This window comes from Ailuropoda melanoleuca, chromosome 5 (assembly GCF_002007445.2).
Source record: "Ailuropoda melanoleuca isolate Jingjing chromosome 5, ASM200744v2, whole genome shotgun sequence".
NCBI lineage: Eukaryota > Metazoa > Chordata > Mammalia > Carnivora > Ursidae > Ailuropoda > Ailuropoda melanoleuca.
This window is the reverse complement of record NC_048222.1, coordinates 16,501,653-16,522,904: the sequence shown is the minus strand read 5'-3', so window position 1 is coordinate 16,522,904 and position 21,252 is coordinate 16,501,653. Positions and strand designations below refer to the sequence as shown.

The 21,252-nt window shown below is 39.2% G+C and overlaps 1 protein-coding gene across 1 annotated transcript in view; it reads right to left on the bottom strand.

Annotated features, from left to right (window-relative positions):
- The window catches only part of LOC117802252, a 132,599-nt gene extending 116,438 nt beyond the window's left edge, over positions 1 to 16,161 (bottom strand). Inside the window, exon 1 of the mRNA XM_034660198.1 lies at positions 16,028 to 16,161. Within this exon, the coding sequence (XP_034516089.1) occupies positions 16,028 to 16,161 (134 nt within the window). The remainder of the gene's footprint in view (positions 1 to 16,027) is intronic.
- Positions 16,162 to 21,252: the final 5,091 nt, after the last annotated feature.

Below are 21,252 nucleotides of genomic sequence, written 5' to 3'. Positions count from 1 at the left end.
AACAGGGTCCTCATCCTCTCTTAGTGGATATAGAACTTGTGGGTACAAGTGCAATTGTACACTGTGAACCAGAAATATGGCCCTAGGCATATTTCTCAGAAAAATTGCAAATGGGACCAGCATGGCACACATTTACTTCAATATTATTGCTGATAAGTGGGATTGGAGAGTAGTCTCAAAAAAAAAAAAAAAAAGAATGTATCATATGAAATGGAACACAGCTACTAGATTCTGTTAGAATGCATGCATTACCGTAGCTATTAGTATATCATGCACATCAACGTGAAGAGACCTGAAAGACATAGGGTTGAGTAATAGACAAGAGAAATAGAAAATCTATAACAATACCTTTTAAGCAAACCCACACAGAGCAACAATACATTCTTTATAATGATACACAACATTCAAAACACACACCAAACACATTCTGATGGTTAACCCCTCATAAGATAACCATTTTAGTCATCTTTGTATCTACAGAACCGAGCACCACAGTTGGTACAAATTAAATGTTTTCTGAGTAAATCAATAATTCAATGCAGAGAACGAAATAAGGGACATTGAAAGAGATTCCAAACCCTAGACTAGGTACACCCAGTAGAGATCACTTGAAAAACAAATGATCTAGTTTTCAGATGAGAAAACAGACCTGGTTGATAGAGAATGTCGGTGGGTTCAAGATGGTGCCTTTCGGCTTCTGAAGTACTGCTCAGGAGCTAGCGGGAGATATAAGTCTAGAACACAGGAGGTATTTAGCTTTGGGTCTCACCTGTCAATAGACGATAGTTTTACAGGTAAAAGTTGGAGAAATAAAGTAGCAGGTAGAGGGGCAATGGACTCAAGTAGTGTACAGACATATTATGAAAATAGTAAAGATGGGGGAGGATGAAGTGTGGGTGATAGGAAATGAGAAATGGTCAGTAGAAAGGGAAGAATTATTTAACCGTACTTGTGGAGGGAGGGGTGAGGTGGGACAGTATGAGAGGGATACGGTAGTAAGTGAGTTATTAGGAGAGTAGGAGAGGCTAAATTAAATCTCAATTTGGGGCAACCCCCCCCAATAAGCCAAGCTATTTATTTCAAACCCCTTGCCCTATTATTTGCTTTAACTCTTGAGGACCTGCTTTAAAATTGATATATTTAGGGGGAGAAAGAGAGAGTGGGGAGAGGAGAGCATAAAGGTCAGAAATCAAATTAAAAATAAGAATAAAAATCTCTATTCCCAAACCCATAAACTGACTTATCTAGAGGAGCCTGCTGAGGACTGTTAAATCCCCAAACAACTTTAATTTAAAATATCCTGAGAACTGCTGTTCTTAAGTTATTCCCTTGATTCCAATCTGCTATCAGCCAGAATCAGAAAGGTACCCAAGATAAGAATAAATTTAAGATTTACTATTATTGAACCCAATTCTCCTGTTCTAGATCCACAGGGTGCAACAAATGTTTCTCCCAAAGTGGTAAAAAGAAGGAAAAAAAAAAAAAAGAATACGAAAAAAAGCAACTCTTCCACCGTGCTCTTGTAGGAAACACCACATTTCTAAAAGCCTCATTGTGATTCATAGCTTTTCTCCTAGGCAGGTTTATGCCACATGACTCACGGGCCATGTCAAAGAACTGTGCCTATCTGACATTTGGAATTCCTGTCTGCTAAATGGTTTTAACGTATTATCTGCTAGATTGAAGAATTTTATTAAAGCAGTTGGGTTTTTTTGTTTGTTTTTCGTTTGTAGTTGGAGGCAGCACGGCATGGTGATTCAGGTTTGGAGTTCATACTGTCTGGGTGTGAATCCCAGCTCCACCACTTGCCACCTATATGACTGTGCCAATATTGACTAATCTCTCTGTGCCTCAGTTTCCTCCTCTGTAAAATGGGGATAATAATATTACCTACCTCATAGAGTTGTTGAAGACTTAAGAAATGATACAAAGCAGTTAGACTAGTGCCCACATAGAGAGAACACTGACTAAAAGTTAGTTATTACTGACATCAAAGGGAAGGCATGAAGAAATTCATGTTAAAAAAGATCCTTCATTCAAGACAGTTTGTCAGTAGAATGGACGAAGAGCCAATTTTACAACTTTTTATGATAATCTACAGAGGGTAAAAGCACACAGAGTGATAGAATGAAATACCTCAACTCCAGCAAATACTTACTAGGCCAGAATTGAATGGAGTTTCTGGAAGTCAAAAGATTAGAAGAGAGAATATCATAATAATTTAGCCATAAAAAATGAAATGAAGAAGGGATGTTTGCTCCAGATCTTACAAGGAAAGGATATAGAGTATTTAGGAACTGATATGAGGTGTAGGGTGGGGGTGCCCATTGCTACCTTAAATTCAAAACAGTGTGCTAGGAGAATGATAATTTAATGACAAAACTATGGTGGGCAGGAGGACAAGAAAAAGAACTTTATTTTCATTTTGTGAATGGGTTGATGTCAGAACGTCCTCTCATAACAGAAAAACAGAAAAGTGAATCCCCCCAAATTCATGTGCATTGCTGCATTTATAGAATTGTATGGACTATCATCAAATAATGGAACAATATGGAGAAGTACACATACCAGTCCTGTTGACACAAGAAAAGTATGCCAACAATTGTTTTAAAACTAATGTCAGATTAATAATGGGCTTGGAAGACCAACTTCTTCCCCAAATTCCAGCCCACATTTTGTACAGGGAAGTGAGAAAGATGGCCTTCCTGAGAATGTTTCTGAGTATAAGGTAAAAAGAAGCTGTAAGGTTCCATCTGGGTTTTGATATAGCTGAAAAGTGGACATCAGTGGGAGGCTGGCCCTCTAACGGGCTACATTGCTTGAGCACTGAGAACTCCTGAACATAAATTGGAAAGAAGAGCTGTCTCTGGGAACTGCTATTGTTGTGTCCCATAGAGCAAACTACTAGCATCCTTGAGGGCAGGGAATCAGTGACACGCTAGGAAAATGTTTCTTCTCTTTAATGCAAACATAAATTGGGTTGTTTCTGAGCATTTTGAGTTGCTTTGAGATGAATGTATGTGTTTTGTGTTTTATATGACAGCTCCTTGCTAAATATCAGGAACAACAGGGGACAAAGCTGTCCCTCAGGCTGACAGAGTCCAAGAAGAGGAATGTACACGGAAAGGTCAAAGCCCACACCAGACTCTTGTTTAATTCCATACCTACTAATGTCATCCTTGGGAAACTTGCTGCTGACATGTTGGGGAGCCCCTGGATTAACCAAGTGGAGAGAGAAGACTGATTATATGGCAAAACCCTGTATCAAGAGAGTGAAGTTTCATAAAGGAGACTGGAAATAGACACAGTAAAAGTTGATGGTGGAAACTGTCTCAGAAATAAGAAGGACGGACAGCTTTTATGACCAAGATCAAGATTAGGAAGTAAACAATATCCCTCAAGGAATACCGTGGAAATGGTTATGCTTTTAACTGATTCTCCTCTTGCAGTCTCTTTAGTTACACCAACCTTATAGTGACTCAATTATATTCATAAGCTACTGTGATTGCATTAGGGATGCAATTCTGAAAAGCCAGTAAAGAGAAGAAGGATGTGGCCTGAGCCAATCACCCATCCACAGAGGCCAGCAGAGAAGTAGTTCGATGTAGGAAGATTCTAATCCCAAAGGTCCAGGTTGTGATGAGCTTGAGCAGAATGAATGAGTTCCTCGAGAAGCTGGGAAGCTCTAAGAGAAGCGTGACTGTCTTGGAAATGTATTGCCATAGATGATAACTCTGGAGCAAGAGTGAAATGACTGCCTTTCCCCCAAATATACCAGAGGGAGATGGCTTCTGAGTATCTATGTTAGGTGAAAAAAAGACTAACAGTTGATGAATATAAGCATATGACTCTCATACATATCCAGTATTTCTCTCTTACTGCAACATACACATGGATATTGTTGAATTATACATTCTGAGGTCTGTGGGATTTTCCCAAGTTAGAAATACTTCCACAGAAAATTATATCACTTCTCCATTTGTATTGTGGACATTATTATTTTTTTAAAGATTTATTTATTTATTTGAGAGAGAGAGAGAGAGCACGCATGCACACACACACACACACACGTGTAAGCACCGGAAGGGGCACAGGAAGAGGAAGAGAATCTCAAGCAGACTCCTCGAGGAACTCAGACCCAAGGTGGGTTACCATCTTATGACCCTGAGATCATGAGCTAAGTTGAAATCAAGAGTCAGACGCTTAATTGACTGAGCCACCCAGGCACCGCTGTAATGTGAATATTATATAAACAACTTCATCCTGATGTGGTGAGGTTTAAATAAGATCACCTATCAGGCAAAGACAGAGCAATCTGAACAGGCTCACTCATCACTGGCTGAGACTCTCACCCGTACTTCAGTGCTATCACAAGCGATTCTCAGTTTCTCAAGAGACTGACAAGTACCTAGTAGATGCCGACCTTCAGAGTTGCCCACTGTAGTAACTCACGCAGTCCACCTCAGACTGTGGTAACAACTTCCACATCTCGGTGACTTCACGCGACCGGAGTTATTTCTTATTCGTGAAAGGTTTGCTACAGGAGGATGCGTCAGTGTGGCTTTCTTCCATGTGAAAACTCTGTGATCCAGGCTGTTTTGATCTATTCATCCTGTCAGCTCCACAAAAGGCCCCCCAACAACCACCCTGCAGGGCAGAGGAGGGGTCGGGTCTCACACTAACAATTCAATGGTCGGCGCAACAAGGACATACACGCTTTCTGCTCCTAACCGGTTAGTCAGAATAATTCAAAGGAACTTGCTCAACTACAGGGAAACCAGAGAATGTAGTCTTCTGTGCACCTGGAACAAGAGAGCTAAGTATCAGAGAGCAGAGTAATGTCTACCAAACCCACAAGTAGACTAAGCCATAATAATGTTTTAGTCCATGAATGAAAAGTGTACACTCTGTATACACTTTGGGCTCCTAGGAGATGCAAACTACATCTATACCCATCCTTGAGTTCTTCCAAAGCATTTATGTAAAGCTCTTTTCACTTAGTGGTAAGTTTCTCATCACTATCAGGGATGACTAACCAAGAAGATGGGAAGGGATATTGAAACTGAGATGTGATAATCTGATAAATAATTGATCTAAATGATATCTAACAAATCTTTAAATCCTGAGTTAGAGAGACACAAAGGCAAATAGATGATAGATAGATAGATAGATAGATAGATAGATAGATAGATGATAGATAGATAGATAATAGATAGATAGAAAGTAAATAAACAGAGCAATAAGTAGATTGGCTTTTGACTTGAGGTTTTAATGAATCAAATGGGTCTAATAATTTAAAAAATAGGGACACGGAATTTACTCAATATTAGGAAAGAGTTTTTAATTGTCAAAATGTCCAAAATTAATTGAATGGCCTTAAAATATAGTAAGTGGCCCGTCCCTGAAAATATCAGCATATATTTTATGACAATCAGCAGAAAGCTGCCAACAAGCATCAGATTTTAGGTAGGGAGGGCTACAGCAGAAAGATGAGGCAAAAAGATGGAGCATAATATTAGGAGTCCTTGCAATATTCCTGCAAAATCCCTGTAAAACATCATATAAAGAGAAACAAACAAAAACAAACAAAAACCGTAAAATATTAAATAACCTGATTATTATCATTATTTCTTCCATGTTATGTTAGAATTCAGTTGTTAAGGTAGAAAGAAGTTTCAGGTAGATATACATTTGTATCTTTAAGGTCTGAGTAGACTATAGCTGGTGCCACTTTTTTTCTCCTCCTAGGAATTTTCTCTGGATTCTGCATCTTTTCAACAAGACAAACTAGGTCAACAGACTGCTGATATATATTTCAAAAAATTTTATATGCCATCAGCATATTTAGGACCCTTGAGTTCTTGTTCATTTTTGGAGACGTAAGAGTATAACTCCCGTACTAAGAAAGCCAATTGAATTAATGATTCTGAAATCATATAAGCTATTGCCATATTACAATTTGAGTGAGACAAAATCCAAGGCAGTTTAGGTAACATAAAATACAGAATAATCATGAAAATTAGTGGATTGTGAAATGAATGACCACCTACCGTCACCGATGAAGCTGGCCCAAGATTCTCCAGTTTATTAAAGAAGGCATAAAGTATATGAGAGTGAGAGAATTTACAATGCCTGAAGCTCAGAATACACCCACTCAATTGTTTTCTTGATGCTGCTTGCAAATGATTACAACAGAACATGATCTATTTTACCGGTCATTTGAGTTTTTGCATCAAATAAATTCCTACGTTGCTTCATGCCCAGCTTTGTCCTTCCATCATTTAAATCAAGGAGCTTGAATTTGGACTGACTCATAATCCGAAGCTCCTGGATATTTAAATCTTATCACTGATGTCATGTTAGGTTTCCAGACAGTTGGCTAAATTAATTCTACTCACCTCATTCTCCACCTTCCCAAATGAATCAGTGTGGTCTCCATGGAGAAGAATCTCTTGCACCATACTGTGCCCATTTTCCAAATTGTACTAAACTAAAAAGCAACTAGTTACACACTATGCTTTGGTGGATCCCAGGCAATAGGAAGGGATTCTAATACTATGTGTCCACAATTTAGGGCACCATGTAAACCTGATAAATAGTAAATGAAAGAAATAACACCTGCTCTTCAATGTATCAGAACCACATTCAGGCAGGTTCATTGTCTCAGTAAGATTGCTTTCAGCTATGAACAACAGAATGTTCATCCAAGAGTATTGAGCAATAAGCGCATTTAATTACCTCATCTAAAAATCTTGCAACAGGTAAAAGAAGGTCATAAGCAATGGCTCAAAATAACAGCGTGCTGGTTTGGTTTCTCTCCCATTTCCTCCTCATGCTGCAAATTGTCTCCAGAAACTTGCAGCATCACATCCATACAGCAACAGCCCCAGTGGGAAGAAATGAGAGAGTGGCAAAAAGGGGTTCCCTTTCTTACTTGCTTCTCTCTTCGATGGAAGGAGGCCCAAGCTGCAATCTTCTTACCTCTCAATGGCCAGAAGTGGGTCCATGACCACCCATAGTGCATGATAGATTAGGCAAGTGTCTACCATTTTCAGTCTTTGGAGGCAGCATCACCAGTTAGAAAGACAGGCAAGAGGACTGGCTGCTGGGTGCAACCAACAATGTCCACCACAACACATAAATCTGGTTTTATGTGAAGGGAAGTTAGAAAGGTCAAAGCCTTAAAGTACCCTAGTAGATGTCAATGGTAAGTAAATTTTGTTTTGCTATTTTACTTAAGTAGATATAGATGAAGAAAAAGGTGATATGGTATTTCTTATCAGTCTAGGAATCTAGTGAACTGTGGAGTCCAGGAAATAAGACCATTTACTGAAGCTTTTATATATATTTTATTATATATATTATAATATATAAAATATTTTAAATGAACAGGGAGAAATCCTGTTAGTGAGTAGCCTTTAGCCTTTAAAATAAGTTCACTTAGCATCAACAGCACTATAAAAAGTAGATGGGAAACTTAAAATCAAAAGAAAACGCTATTCATAAAAATATAACTAAAATCAATCTGTGGAAGCAACATTGGGTACAGGCAGAAGAGGGGCCAGAGGGGTAAAAGATGGTTCATTGTCCATTATTCAGGCATAAAGAACTGAAAAGTCTTCTGAGAGGAAGAAGAGAGCATATTCAGCATAGTCGGCTGCTGGGAACCACCCGTGGATGTGAACGTGGGTCTTCTCAGCCTCAGGCCCACACTTAGGAAAGAAGCAGACACAACCACCAACTAAAAGGCAAACTGGATTGGAACCTTCCCTATGTGGTGCTTCATTTTATTGCTAATAGAGAGGCAGTCGCCCAGTACTACAAAGAGCCACAGCCTGCCCTATCATCTTCCTAGACGCGCAGACAGATGAGAACATCAGGAGCATGCCCCCACGATTCCAGCCCCTTGGGGTTCATGCTCTGTACAATCCCACCCTAGAGTGCGGAAGACACCAAGGACTTGCTTCTAGCCAATAGAAGATGACAAAGGTGAAGGGATTTTGCAGAAGTAATTAGATCTGAGGTAGGTGACTTTGAGTTAATCAAATCCTATTTATTCTGGGAGGTCCTGATATATTCAGGTAAAAGCCTTAATGGTTTTCCCTGCGATGAAAGACTCCCCTTGTGGGCTTAGAAGTCCCCACTGCATGGACCTCCAGGCATCCTCTAGGAACTGTGGACAACTGTGGGCCATAAAAAGCCAAGGCTCTCCTCATACAGCCACACGGAAATAAATTCTACCAACAATCTGAATGAACATGAAGGGAATTTTTCCCCTGTTAAGCCCCCTGTAAGACTTACATTAGGTCCTGTTTTCTCAAACCAAAAGAAATCCAAAGAGCGTGTTTACTTTTACGGAAAAAAAGGCAAAAATTGAAAATAACACTCAGTGTTTGTTTTGCAGGGAGCCATTATGGAGGCAGGGCCACCCCAAAGCAGCAAGAGGGGTGCCACCAAGCTCTTTCCCCAGGAACTACACTCAGCATCTCAGCATCAAGCCCCTCGTAGCTTTGAACCGTGGCTGTGAGCATCTGTGCTTTATCTCAACTTATTTTGTGCATCCCATAGCAAGATGTGCCCTAAAGTATCAGAAAATCCTAAGAGAGGTAATTTTGGGCATCTGGGAATGCTCAAAAATGTGTTCATATAAATTAATGGCATTTGTGTTTTCGATGTGTGCCATTTCGACTTACAAAAGTTTTCAGAGGAACACCGATGTCGGGATAGCAGGTAAAACCTGTAACTATTTTCACAGAAACTGAGGAACAAAAAGTTTGAGAAACTTGTCTCGGTTTACTTAACTAGTAATTTATAAGGGTAATTTTCTTGAGTTTAGATATTATGGCCTCAGAACTATATTCCTAGCCGTTAAGATTTATACCTTCTCAGTAGGAATAGATGGTCATGCTTTAGCCACACCTCGTAAGAAAAAGACATCAGTCAGTAAGTACCTAATTGTATGTGGATCATTGATAAATTACCATCAGGAATGTACCACCACAGGGATTTGGCTCTGCTGGTTTATTCTAGAACTGACTTAGTTAGCAACCCCCTTCTCCGTGGCATTTTTTCTTCACCCCACATTCACCCAACTCTGTGGGACATGACAGTAAAGTATAATTTAAAACAGTAAAAGCAGCAAAATGCACAAAGCGAAATCTACACATGACATGGAGGCTAGCCAAGAAGTGTGATAGTAGAAACACGTTAAAGGAGAGGTCATAGAGGAAAGAGAACAGAATAGGGATACGTGCAGACCAGCTAGTTGGGTGCTGGTAAATAAACCATCTGAGTGCTCTGGACTTCCCTTATATAATCCGTAAAATGGGGTAAATAATATTATCTCAAGGCTGTCTTGAGCACCAAGTTTTTAAAAGTACAGCAATAAGATTAAGGGATTTGTAAACTGTAAAATTCTGCAAAAATGGATATGGTTAGCCTATTCGAAGCTCACTCGAGCCCATAACATTACTTTCAGTGTCTTGTGCAGGGTAATCCTGATGGGATAAAAGTCAGAGACCTCCAAGAAAGATTCCGGTAAAAATTTCATATATAAAATTGCCTTGACCAATAAAGAAATAATACTACTCTACTATCAAGATGCGAAATGTTTTATTCCGGTCATAGTACAGATAAAATATCAAAAACAGATGTTTGGAGTTGGTTCTTTGGGACAACTCTGCCATTTTTTGACTTGTTAGGTCTCATAGGTATGTTTAAATGGTGAAAAGAACAATTATATCTTGAGGTTACTGTAACTACCCTTTCTATTTGCTAAGATTGCATGTGTGCATCCATTTAACCCCTAGAAAGGGCGCATGAAATGCAGGGATCATGGGTGTATCACAAGAGCCTTTTCCAAAAGGCAACATTTATTTTCAAGTGTTTAGATTGCCGAGACAAGGATTTCTCTCCAACGTACAATTCATCATCCTCCTTACTCACTGTAAAATCAATCTGTTCTGTTTGTATGACATAAACAACAAGTCATTTCTCAGGAATGAGGCAGACCATATGTGAAGGTGTTTTGGAAAAGCACAATAGGGAATATGCCAATCAAAGTAGCATCTGCATTTTATTTCAACGTGAAATCACATGTGTGTTATAAAAAAGGAAAGTGTATCACTTTTATTAAAGAATAACTTTCCTGTTGTGATGTTTATCGTTAACTCATACCTTCCCCAAGAAACAAACTCAAGTCAGCCACATAAACGACCGGCTGAGAGCACTCTGTGTGGCCAGCCACATGGGCTTTTTACACACATTGAGGCATTTGCCCACTCCCCAACCCCATGGCAGAAGAAAACTGACATTAATCCATTATATGCATTTTCCTAAGAATTAACACCTTCTATTCAAAGTACTGATGAATATCACAGCTTGAAATGGATAAAAACAGGAAACTACAAAATGACTAGCAGAGTTCTAGGGAGAATTTATTTTTTATAATTGGGACTGGATTAAGATTGAAAGGAAGTGGGTTCTAGTCCCATTTCCATTACTTATTAGCTGTATGACCTAAGGCAAGTCACTTAACGTCTATAGGTCTCAGCGTTATACTTGTATAAACAGGTAGGGCTGAACTAAATAATCCCCAAGTCCCCGTAATGCTCTAAAAGTATGTGATTCTCTGGTCACTTACCCACCTAGTCGTATTTAAATAGTAATGGAAACATTTTCAGATTGCCTCCTTACTGAACCTTCTCCCCAGTCGGGAGTCAGGTACCTTTGAAAACTATGTTAACTTCCTTCAACCACTGCCTTGAAACAGTCCCAGCACAACTTCCAGAGGAACGTAACACATAATCTGTTTTACTTCTGTGAAGAAGTCACTGTGCCGAGAGTAAGGTACTGCATTAGGACCCAGGGAATCCAATTCACTCCACAGGCAATGAGATTCTATAGCTCTGTTTACACAGGCAAGTGAGTGGTTATTTATGTAATTAACAGAATGCACATTGTAAACTTTCTCAATGAAATCTTTCCCTCATAGGAAAATAAATTTTTAAAAATCTCCCAGGGGCGCCTGGGTGACTCAGTCACTTAAGCACCCAACTCTTGAGATTCTTGATGTGGGCTCAGGTCATGATCTCTGCATCCTGAGATGGAACCCAGCCTCGGGCTCCGCGCTGGGCATGGAGCCTGCTTCAGATTCTTTCTCTCCCTCTCCCTCTGCCTCTCCTCCTCGTTCGGGCTCTCTCTCTCTTCCTCTCTCTCAAAATCAATCAATTAATCAATCAATAAGAAAAAATAAGAAAAAGATAAAACTCCCAGTCGACAATATAATTTTTTAACTGAACAGAAATGCATGTTCTCATGGATGCATATAACTGTATCCCAACACAATCTCAATGTACTTGTAATTTCTAGCATTATCTCTTTCTTTTTCTAAAAAATATTTTTTTTTTTTTTTTTTTTAGAGAGAGCACGAGCAGGAGGGGCAGAGGGAGAGGGACAGAATCTCAAGCAGACTTCGCACTGAGCATGGAGCCAGACATGCGGCTTGATCTCACCACCCCGAGATCATGACCTGAGCCGACACCAAGAGTCATACCTTAACCAACTGAGCCACCCAGGCGGCCCGGAAATGCCAATATTAGTATTTTCCTCTTATTTTCCGTGCATTAATTCAACAAATATTTATTAAAGGCTTGCAATTTGTCAATCATTGTGGCTAGACCAGAAAAACAGGAGGAACTTAATCTCTACCCCTATGAAATGTATTAAACTTCCTGTCTAATGGGAGAAAAGGACCACTGAACACCTATGGACCGTGTGCTGAGGGGCACAAAGAAAATATGCAGGTGTTAGGGGAGCATAAAGCAGAGCCAACCACTGTAAACCCAAATGAGTGATGCTGGAAATAAATCTTGTACTACAAAAGTACAGAGGGATGCCTTGGCTAGATCATGTTATCTCAAAGTATAAGCAGAAGAAAGTCATCCCATCACAGCAGCATTTGTCTCAAAGAAAAATATGTAAACTTCCTGCCGGTATAGACCTCGCAGCCCAGCAAATTCGGCTAAGATGCAAACCCACTGGAACATCCCAAACGACTCTCCCCTACGATCACCCGACATTCACGGCAGCAGGAAATCGTGCTCGCTCTTTTACTCACGCAGAGACAAGCCAGCTGGATATCTTTCTGGTTGAGAAAATGTAACCGTTTTACATTTTGGAAGCTTTAAAAAAAAAATTATTGACAGCTACAAACAAGATAAACTTGCATTTGACTAGCTAAAGGTCTTATACATTTTTTTAAAAAATTGGAAGGTATGACTGACCGAAGCCTTAACAATCTACCAAATTTACCCAAATCATCATGTTACAGTGAGGCACGGGGAAGGATAGAAGGGGTGAGATAGGCCATATAAGAAACAGAGAAAGAAAATGCATACATTCAAACTTGCTGCACTGAACCAAATACTTCTCATACAATGTCACATATATATCTTTGAAGCTGGGTCGTACAGTATTCTGTGTTAAATGCATTTTATGGGGATTTGGAGAGGATTTAGGTAAAGGCTGCCCCAATAAATGATTTACCACCTCTAATAAAACATCAAGGAAATTGTTCAGATTGTATCTCAGACCAGTTAAAATACAAGTTTATAGAGGTCTCAGCAGCCCCCATATCCTCAATCCTGGTTTAAAAAGAAATGTTTATAGTGGTTAATTTTTCCATATTACTTCTTTCTTTTAATGGTAGCAATTTCAAAGAAGGGAGAGATTGAAAGTAAATAAATAGGTATGACAACCAAGGGAGTTGGGGGAGAGAGAGAAGCTGACAGATCACTCATTCATCCTTTTACTCACTCATTCAGTAAATATTTACTGGGATTGCCTATTATAAGCCAGGTATTCTAGAACCAGGGCCTGGAGACACAGGAGTGACCAGATAAAAGGAGTTCCTTCCTGCATACAGCTTCTGTTTAGTGAAAAACACAGAAATCAGTAAATAAATGAAATAACTATTAAAGATCAGTTAATTAATTTCAACTGGGGTAAGTATTTTAAAGAAGAAAACAAGGCGATGAGAAAGTAAATAATCAGAAGAGGGGTGGGTACCGCTTTATGTAGGGTAGTCAGGAAAAGCCTCTCTGGGAAGGTAAAGTTGATGCTGAGGCCTACAGTATGTGTTGCTAACCATACTAAGAACAGAGAGAACATTCCAGACACAGGAAGCATCAGCTGTGAAGTCCCTGATGTGATAAGGAGCTTGGTGTGTTTGAAGACCAGAAAGGAAGACAAATGTGAGAAACGAGAAATCAAGCCAGTGTGACCTTTGGCCTCGATTTTAACCTCTGGAAAAGACATTTTCCTCAAATTTCATTTTTATTAATGTTAATAAATCTACATGTTAGATTTTTATAGATTATATTTCTTTTTTCTTTAAAGATTTTATTTATTTGTCTGAGAAGACAGAGGGAGCGCGCTCACAAGCAAGGGGAAATGGCAGGCAGAGGGAGCAGCAGGCAGAGGCAGAGGGAGAAGCGGTCTCCCCGCTGAGCAAGGAGCCCGATGTGGGACCCATTCCCAGGACCCTGGGACCATGACCTGAGCCAAAGGCAGACACTTAACTGATGAGGCCCCAGGTGTCCCTGTACATTTTCTTTCAACTTCCACAAGAAACACAGCATCCAAGTGCTGGTATTGTTATTCCAGTTTCACACAGGATACAATTGCTTCTGAGAGATTAAGTAAATTATTTAAGGTTGCAAGCAGTGGCAAAACTGGAATCCATCCTCAGGTTTACCCATAACACCTACACCCCTTCATTTCTATGAATTTGTTTGTTTTGTTCAAAAAATATTTGTGGAGCCCTATGCTAAGAGCTCTGTGCTCAGAAATAAATAAAGCAAAACGTGGTAGGTTATGCTTCCAAAGACGGGCACATGATATCTTCCATCCCAACATTCTGTTTTGCAATGCTGCCTTTCCACTCTCTCATCAAGAATCCATTGAGAATCCATTCCTCCTCTGCCTGACCCTGTGACCTGCTTGGACCAATAATATACGGTGGGAGTCACCGTGTAACTTTGAAGGCTTGGCCTTGAGATATCTGCAGTTTCCACCTTCTCGGCTTGGAGAGATGCTACTTGGACCCCAGATACCATGCTGAGAAGAAGCCCAACCATCAGCAGAAAGAGACCCATGTGGAAAAGGGAGGACCTCAGGTGAAAGCAGGAACCAAGATCCCAGACATATGGTCCCAATGGAAGTATTCAAGCCAGACCCCAGCCATTGGAGCCACCTCGCTGAAGCTTCAGACATGGTGGAGCAGTGACAAGCCTTCCATGATGTGTGCCTGCCTGGATGCTCAACCCACAGAACCATGAACAAATAGAATGGTTGGTATTTCCAGGTACTAAAGCCTTTAGGGATTCATCATGCAGCAACAGATAACCAAAGCATATAGGAGCCCCAACCTGGTAAAGGAAGTAAGCAGAAAACTACCTTTCTAAAAAAAAAGATTTCATTTACCCATTTGAGAGAGAGAGCACCAGCAGGGGGAAGGGGAGAGGGACAAGTAGACTCCCCACTAAGCCCAATGTGGGATTCGATCCCAGATCCCTGAGATCATGACCTGAGCTGAAGTCAGATGCTTAACCAACTGAGCGACCTAGGCACCCCAAGCATAAAAATATCTTAAAAATAATGTGAACGTCATCAGTGAACAACAGAGAAATACCTACTTCAGTGTAGAGCAAGGGTGAAAAACTCTTTTGGTAAAGAGCTAGATTCTAGACTTTATGGGTCCTACTGCCTTTGCCTCAACTCCTTAATTCTGTTATTGTACGGAAAAGCATTCAAAGACAATATGTATCCAAACTGCTGTGCCTCAGTTCCAGTTATACATTTTTTTTTAACAAAAACAGATGGAGAACAGAATTTTGCCTGGGACCCGCACTTGCCAGTCCCTAGTCTAGACTTAGAGCATTTCTTGTATAATATTTTTCCTTCTAGAAGAAGTATGCGTATTTCTCATCTTCTGAGCTCCTTGGCTCCCTTTCCTGCATGATGTTTCGAAAGCACAGGCGTGCATCTCCTGATTGAGAGCATGACTCACTCGTTAGCCTGGAGACCACACTTCAATTGCTTCAGGAAAGCGCTGGCGAAAAGTACTTAAACTTGGAAATTTAACTAAAAACCAGTAGAATTCGTTAAAACTGTGACTGGATAAATGAAATTTGAGCTGATAGTTTGTCTTCCCAATGGTGGTTCCAAGGTAGAAGAATAAGAGAACATCTTCGGGACGAAGTCACAAGGTAGGTAATTGTCCATTGGGGAAACCATTCAGGGCAAGGATCTTGAGGGAGGCAGGGAGGCAGTGGCTTGGAATAGTGACTTTGAATAGCTCCTTGGTCTTCTTTCGTGGGCAACCCCATGTGTCACACTGTCACTTACTAGCGTTCATTCCCCCCACTCTTGATGAACCCTACTATTGTAAAATCCTATAATCATTACCTCTGAGAAGCTCCATTGCTCACTCTTTTATGCATTTTTTAAATATTTGTCATATGTATGCTTGCAGAGACAGATACACCTTTATATACACCACCAGGTAAAGAGAGAAATAACTATCATCTGCTTGAATCTTAAGAGAACTAAGGTTTACAGCACATTTCCACCCAACCACCCTCCCAATTCCATCTCAAGACACTGCCCCCAACAAACTGTCACCACTTTCCCACTGCATTCCTTTCCCCAAGATTTGGCTCAAACTTTTTCTGAGAGCCCTTCTCCCTTCTCAAGCAAACTGGGCCCTCAGCTTCTCCATGTGTGTACGTGGCACTTTGTGTTTTTTTTTAAATAGCATTATCACATCACATTGATGTTTTTAAGCATCCATATATTTTATTGGACTATGAGCTTTCCCAAGTGAAGGTACATATCAGATAGCCTGTACTAGACATGTGATCGATATTTGTTGAATAAATGAATAACAAAAGAATAGGATGAATAAAGACTTGTTTCATTCAATGAACTTAAATCTGAAAATAAAAAGATAGGGAAAGTTACTCACCAAACTGAAAATCTGTGTTTCTCCAGTTCCTCCAAGTAAGATGCATCAGCACAATATTCCTCAATTTCTGTAGTTCTCCAAGCAGCTGGTTTTTCCTTCACTGAGTGATTGATCAGACTTTGACCCTTATCCATGAAATTAAAGAAATAAAAAATATTTCAGCAGATATCAGATAGAAAGTTTACCTGGTTTCAGTGACACTCTCTCCAGAGTGATTTGCAAAATCATTGATCATATAGAAGCAGTTAGTCATGGTTTTTGCATTGAAATCACTGCTTTACAGTCCACATTTTCTCACTTAATCATCACGTCTCTACTGGCAGAGACTGTCATGTTCAATTTTGCATTACGTGAAACATTTTAATTCCAATGTTGTTGGAATTAAAAAAAAATAACCACGGTCATGGTATTTGTATTCAGTCAGGAGTCTTGGCTGCAAGTAAAGACAATGCGGCATAAACTAGTTTTCAGCAAAAAGGAATTTGAAGGAAAGTTTGAACAATCAGCCCATGGAGAAGGAGGGAAGCAGCTGAGGAATCAAAAGCCCGTAGGACTCTTTCTCCTTCTCTGCTCTGTGTTTCAGCAGGTTACTTCATTTTAACCTTGCCACTAATAGTTTCTTAGTTCCATAGCCTGTGACTTTCAACAACATATTTAAACTCAGGACTATAGAATGTCTACGGAGTTAATTTAGTAGAACTTCAGAGAATCATGTGACTCATGATGATGGATCTAGCAAACACATTGTCTCACTGGAGAAACTGAGTCCTATCATTCAACCAAGGATTCTTAGGAGCCCCATGAGGGTGAGGAGTAGGGAGAGGGAGCAGCTAACCTATCTAGGTTCTTCCTCCCTTATTCACCAAAACAGTTCAACTTCCATCTGTTTATATATTGGGGTCTTTTGGAAGATTTTATTGCAAAATGCTGCCAATAATAACTCATTTGAAAACTAGTGGTCTATGGAAAAAGGAGAGTAGGCATAACTGGCATTTATAAGATAGTTCTATTAAAAATTTTCCTTTTCTTCTTTAGACTCTTCTCAAATGTATTTAATTATCATTTGTAAGAGGCCAGTTATTTGACATTCCTTGATACCAGTTCATACATGTTTTAGCACAACTTCAGAGTCAAAATATTTTGCAATTGCAAAATGTTGCTTTGAATTCAGAGGTTGTGGTAACTGGGAGAAACAATCTCTAGTGGACTCAACAAGGCTACATCTTTTTTTTTTAAGATTTTATTTATTTACTTATTTATTTGAGAGAGAGAGAGAGAGAGCGTGGGGGAGGAACAGAGGGAGAGGGACAAGGACAAGCAGACTCTGCACTGAGCACAGAGCTTGATGCGGAGCTCGATCCCACAATCCCGAGATCGAAACCTGAGCTGAAACCAAGATTCAGATGCTTAACCAACTGAGCGACCCAAGTGCCCCAAGGCTACTTCTTTTAATATGAAATTGACTGATTTGACTACCTTAAGAAGAAAATCCAGTTATAACAGCCATCAATTTAAAGTACTGTTTATTCTTGCCAGGCCACCATCACCAGGGCACTGAACAGACAGCAGACTAAAATACAACCCAGGTCCTCCTGTGAAAAACAACCTATTTGCTTAGCCTGGAGCTTCAGTTTGAGGGATAATCTTCATGTTTTCCCCACATAGAAGCTAAGGAGTCACTCTCAGGGAAAATAAGCATGGAGTCACCATCCTTGTCCACCCATGTGACCTTACTACATCTTGATAAGAATTTCCAAAACAGAGTTCTACATTTGTCCGGGGCTCTGCTGTTTTGCAGCTGTTGTCCAGGGCACACCTCCAGATCTCCTGGTCTTGAGGCCAGCAGATATTACTACTGTGGCCCCACAGTACTATATATACCTACATGTTTTAAAAACTGCTGCCTGAGGGTCTGGTTTCCAATTAGCCTGAAAAGAAGTACTAAATGAGATTATTTCCCTGAATCACTTACAGTCCCGACATACCCTCAAAATGGGGGCATATCAAAATAAATCAGGCAATTTAGATAGTCACAATGGTTCTAGAGACAACCAAGAGCTAGGGCACAGTTGAATGAGAAGGACCATCACCTATACAAGGCCATTCCTTCAAGACTGAGAGAGGTAACTCTTTCACCCAATACATAGAGACAAACACAGAGAGTCAAGCAAAAAAAAAGAAAACAGAGAAATGTGTTCCAAACAAAAGAACAAGACAAAAACCACAGTAAACGACCTTAATGACACAGGCATAAGTAACCTATCTGATGAAGAATTCAAAGTAACAATCATAAAGATGCTCATTGAACTCTGGAGAAGAATGGATGAACAGTAAGAACTTCAAAAATGAGAGGAAACAGGAAAGTACCAAGCAAAACTCACAGAGACAAAGAATATCGAACTGAACTGAAAAATATGCTAGAGGGATTTAACAGCAAACCAGATGCAGTAGAAGAATGAGTCGGGGAGCTGGAAGAGAAGGCAATGGAACTCACCCAGATGGAGCAGCAAAAAGAAAAAAAGGAATTTTTTTAAATGGGTATAATTAAGGAAACTCTGGGACAACATCAAGTAGAATAATTTTCACAACACAGGGGTCCCAGAAGGGGAAGAGAGAAAGAAAGGGGCAGACAACTTACGTAAAGAAATAAAGGCTGAAAACCTCCCTAAGCAAGGGGAGGAAAGAAACAGACATCCAGATCTAGGAATCCCAAAATTTCCAAATAAAATGAACCCGAAGAGAGCCACACCAAGACGCATTATAATTAAAATGCCAAAAGCTAAAGATAAAGAGAGAATCTTAAAGGCAGCAAGAGAAAAGGAAATTGTTATTTACAAGGGCAACTCCACAAAGCTATCAGAATATTTCTCAGTAAAAACTTCGCAAGCTAGAAGGGAGGGCATGACTACTCAAAGTGCTCAAGGGAACGAACTTCCAACCAAGAATACTCTACCTGGCAAGACTATCATTCAGTTTTGAAGAAGAGATAAAGGGTTTTTCAGATAAGCAAAAGCTAAAGTACTTTATCACTACGAAGCAGGCCTTGTGAGAAGTGTGAAAGGGACTGCTTCAAGCTGAAAAGAAATGGCACTAATTAACAACAAGAAAATATACGGAAGTAAAACCATCACTGGGAAAGGTATGTATACGGTAAAGGTAAGAGCTTAATCACGTCTAAAATTACTAAGAAGATAAAAAGACAGAAGTAGTACATTAAAACTACAATAATTGGTTAAGAAATATATAAAATAAAAATATATTAAAAATGACAACAAAAACCTAAAATGTTGGGGGAGGCAGTAAAAATGTAGAGTTTGGGAATGTGTTCAAATTTAAGTTGCTATCAACAAAATAGACTGTTACATACTTAGTATAGTATATGTAAATCTCATGGTAACAACAAAGTGGAAACTTACAATAAATACACAAGAGAAAATGAGAAAGGAATTAAACCTAACACTCAAGAAAGTTATCAAATGACAAGGGAAGTGAGAGAGAGAAGAAAGGAACAGAGAAGAACTAGAAGCACAGCCAGAAAATAATGAACAAAATGGGAATAAATACACACCTATCAATAATTATTTTAATTGTAAATGGATTAACTTCTCCAATCAAAAGACAGAATGGCTAAATACATCAAAAGAGAGAGAGAGACTTCTACAGTATAAACTATAAGACACTGATTAAAAAAATTGAAAATGACACAAATAAATGGAAAGATATTCCATGTCCCTGGATTGGAAGAATTAACATTGTTAAAATGACCATACTATCCAAAGCAATTTATAAATTCAGTGCAATCACTATTAAAAATTCTAATGATATTTTTCTCACAACTAGAACAAATGATCCTAAAATTTGTGCATGATCACAAAAGACCCCAGACAGCTAAAACAATTTTGAGAAAAAAGAACAAAGCCAGGGGTATCATGCTCCCTGATTTCAAACTATACTACAAACCTATAGTAATTAAAACAGTATGGTATTGCCATAACAACAGGCATATAGATCAATGGAACAAAATAGCCCAGATATAAACCTACACATATGTGCTCAGTTAAATTACAACAAAAGAGACAAGAATATACAATGAGGAAAGAATGATCTCTTTAGTAAATGGTGTTATGAAAACAGAATAGCTACATGCAGAAGATTGAAACTGGACCACTTTCCTACACTGTGCAAAAATTAACTCAAAATGGATTAAAGATTTTAATGTGAGATCTGAAACGATAAAACTAGAAAAAAACATAAGTGATAAGTGCCTTGACAATACTCTTAGCAATGTTTTGTTTTGTTTTGTTTTTTCCTTTTTGGATCTGACTCCAAAGGGAAGGTTAACAGAAGCAAAAATAAACGTATGACCCTACATCAACGTAAAAATGTTTCTGCACAGAGAAGGAAACAGTCAACAAAATGGAAAAGCAACCTACTATATGAGAGAAGATATTTGTAAATTATGTATCTGTTAAGGGGTTGATATCCAAAGTACAAAAAGAATCTATATAACTCAATAAAAACAGCACAAGTTTAATTAAAAGATGGGCAGCAGATCTGAATAGACATTTTTCCAAGGAAGACATACAGATGGGAAACAGACACATGAAAAAGATGTTCAAAATCACTCATCATCAGGGAAGTGCATCACAAGGAGATTTACCACACACCTGTCAGAATGACTATTCTCACAAAGAAAAACCAAACAAGAAACAACAAATGTTGGCAGGATGTGAAGAAAGGAGAACCCTCATGCACTATTGGTGGGAATGTAAACTGTTGGAGTCACTATAGAAAACGATATAAAGCTTCCCCCAAAAATTAAAAGTAGAGCTATATGGGACACCTGTGTGGCTTGGTCAGTTAAGTGTCTGACTCTTCTTTTCAGCTCAGGTCATAATTTCAGGGTTGTGAGACTGAACCCCATGTCCAGCTTCATGCTGGGTGTGGAGCCTGCTTAGAGTCTCTCTCTCTCCCTCAACCCCTGCCCCCCATCTCTCTCTTGAACTTTCTCTCTCTACCTCTCTATAAACAAACAAACAAATAAACAAATAAGTAAAAATAGAGCTATCATATAATCTAGCAGTTCCACTATTGAATATGTATCTGAAGAAAACAAAAACACTAATTTGAAAAGGTATGTGCACCCCTATGTTCATTGCAGCATTATTTACAATAGCAAAGACATAGAAACAATTTAAATGTCCATCAATAGATGAATGAATAAA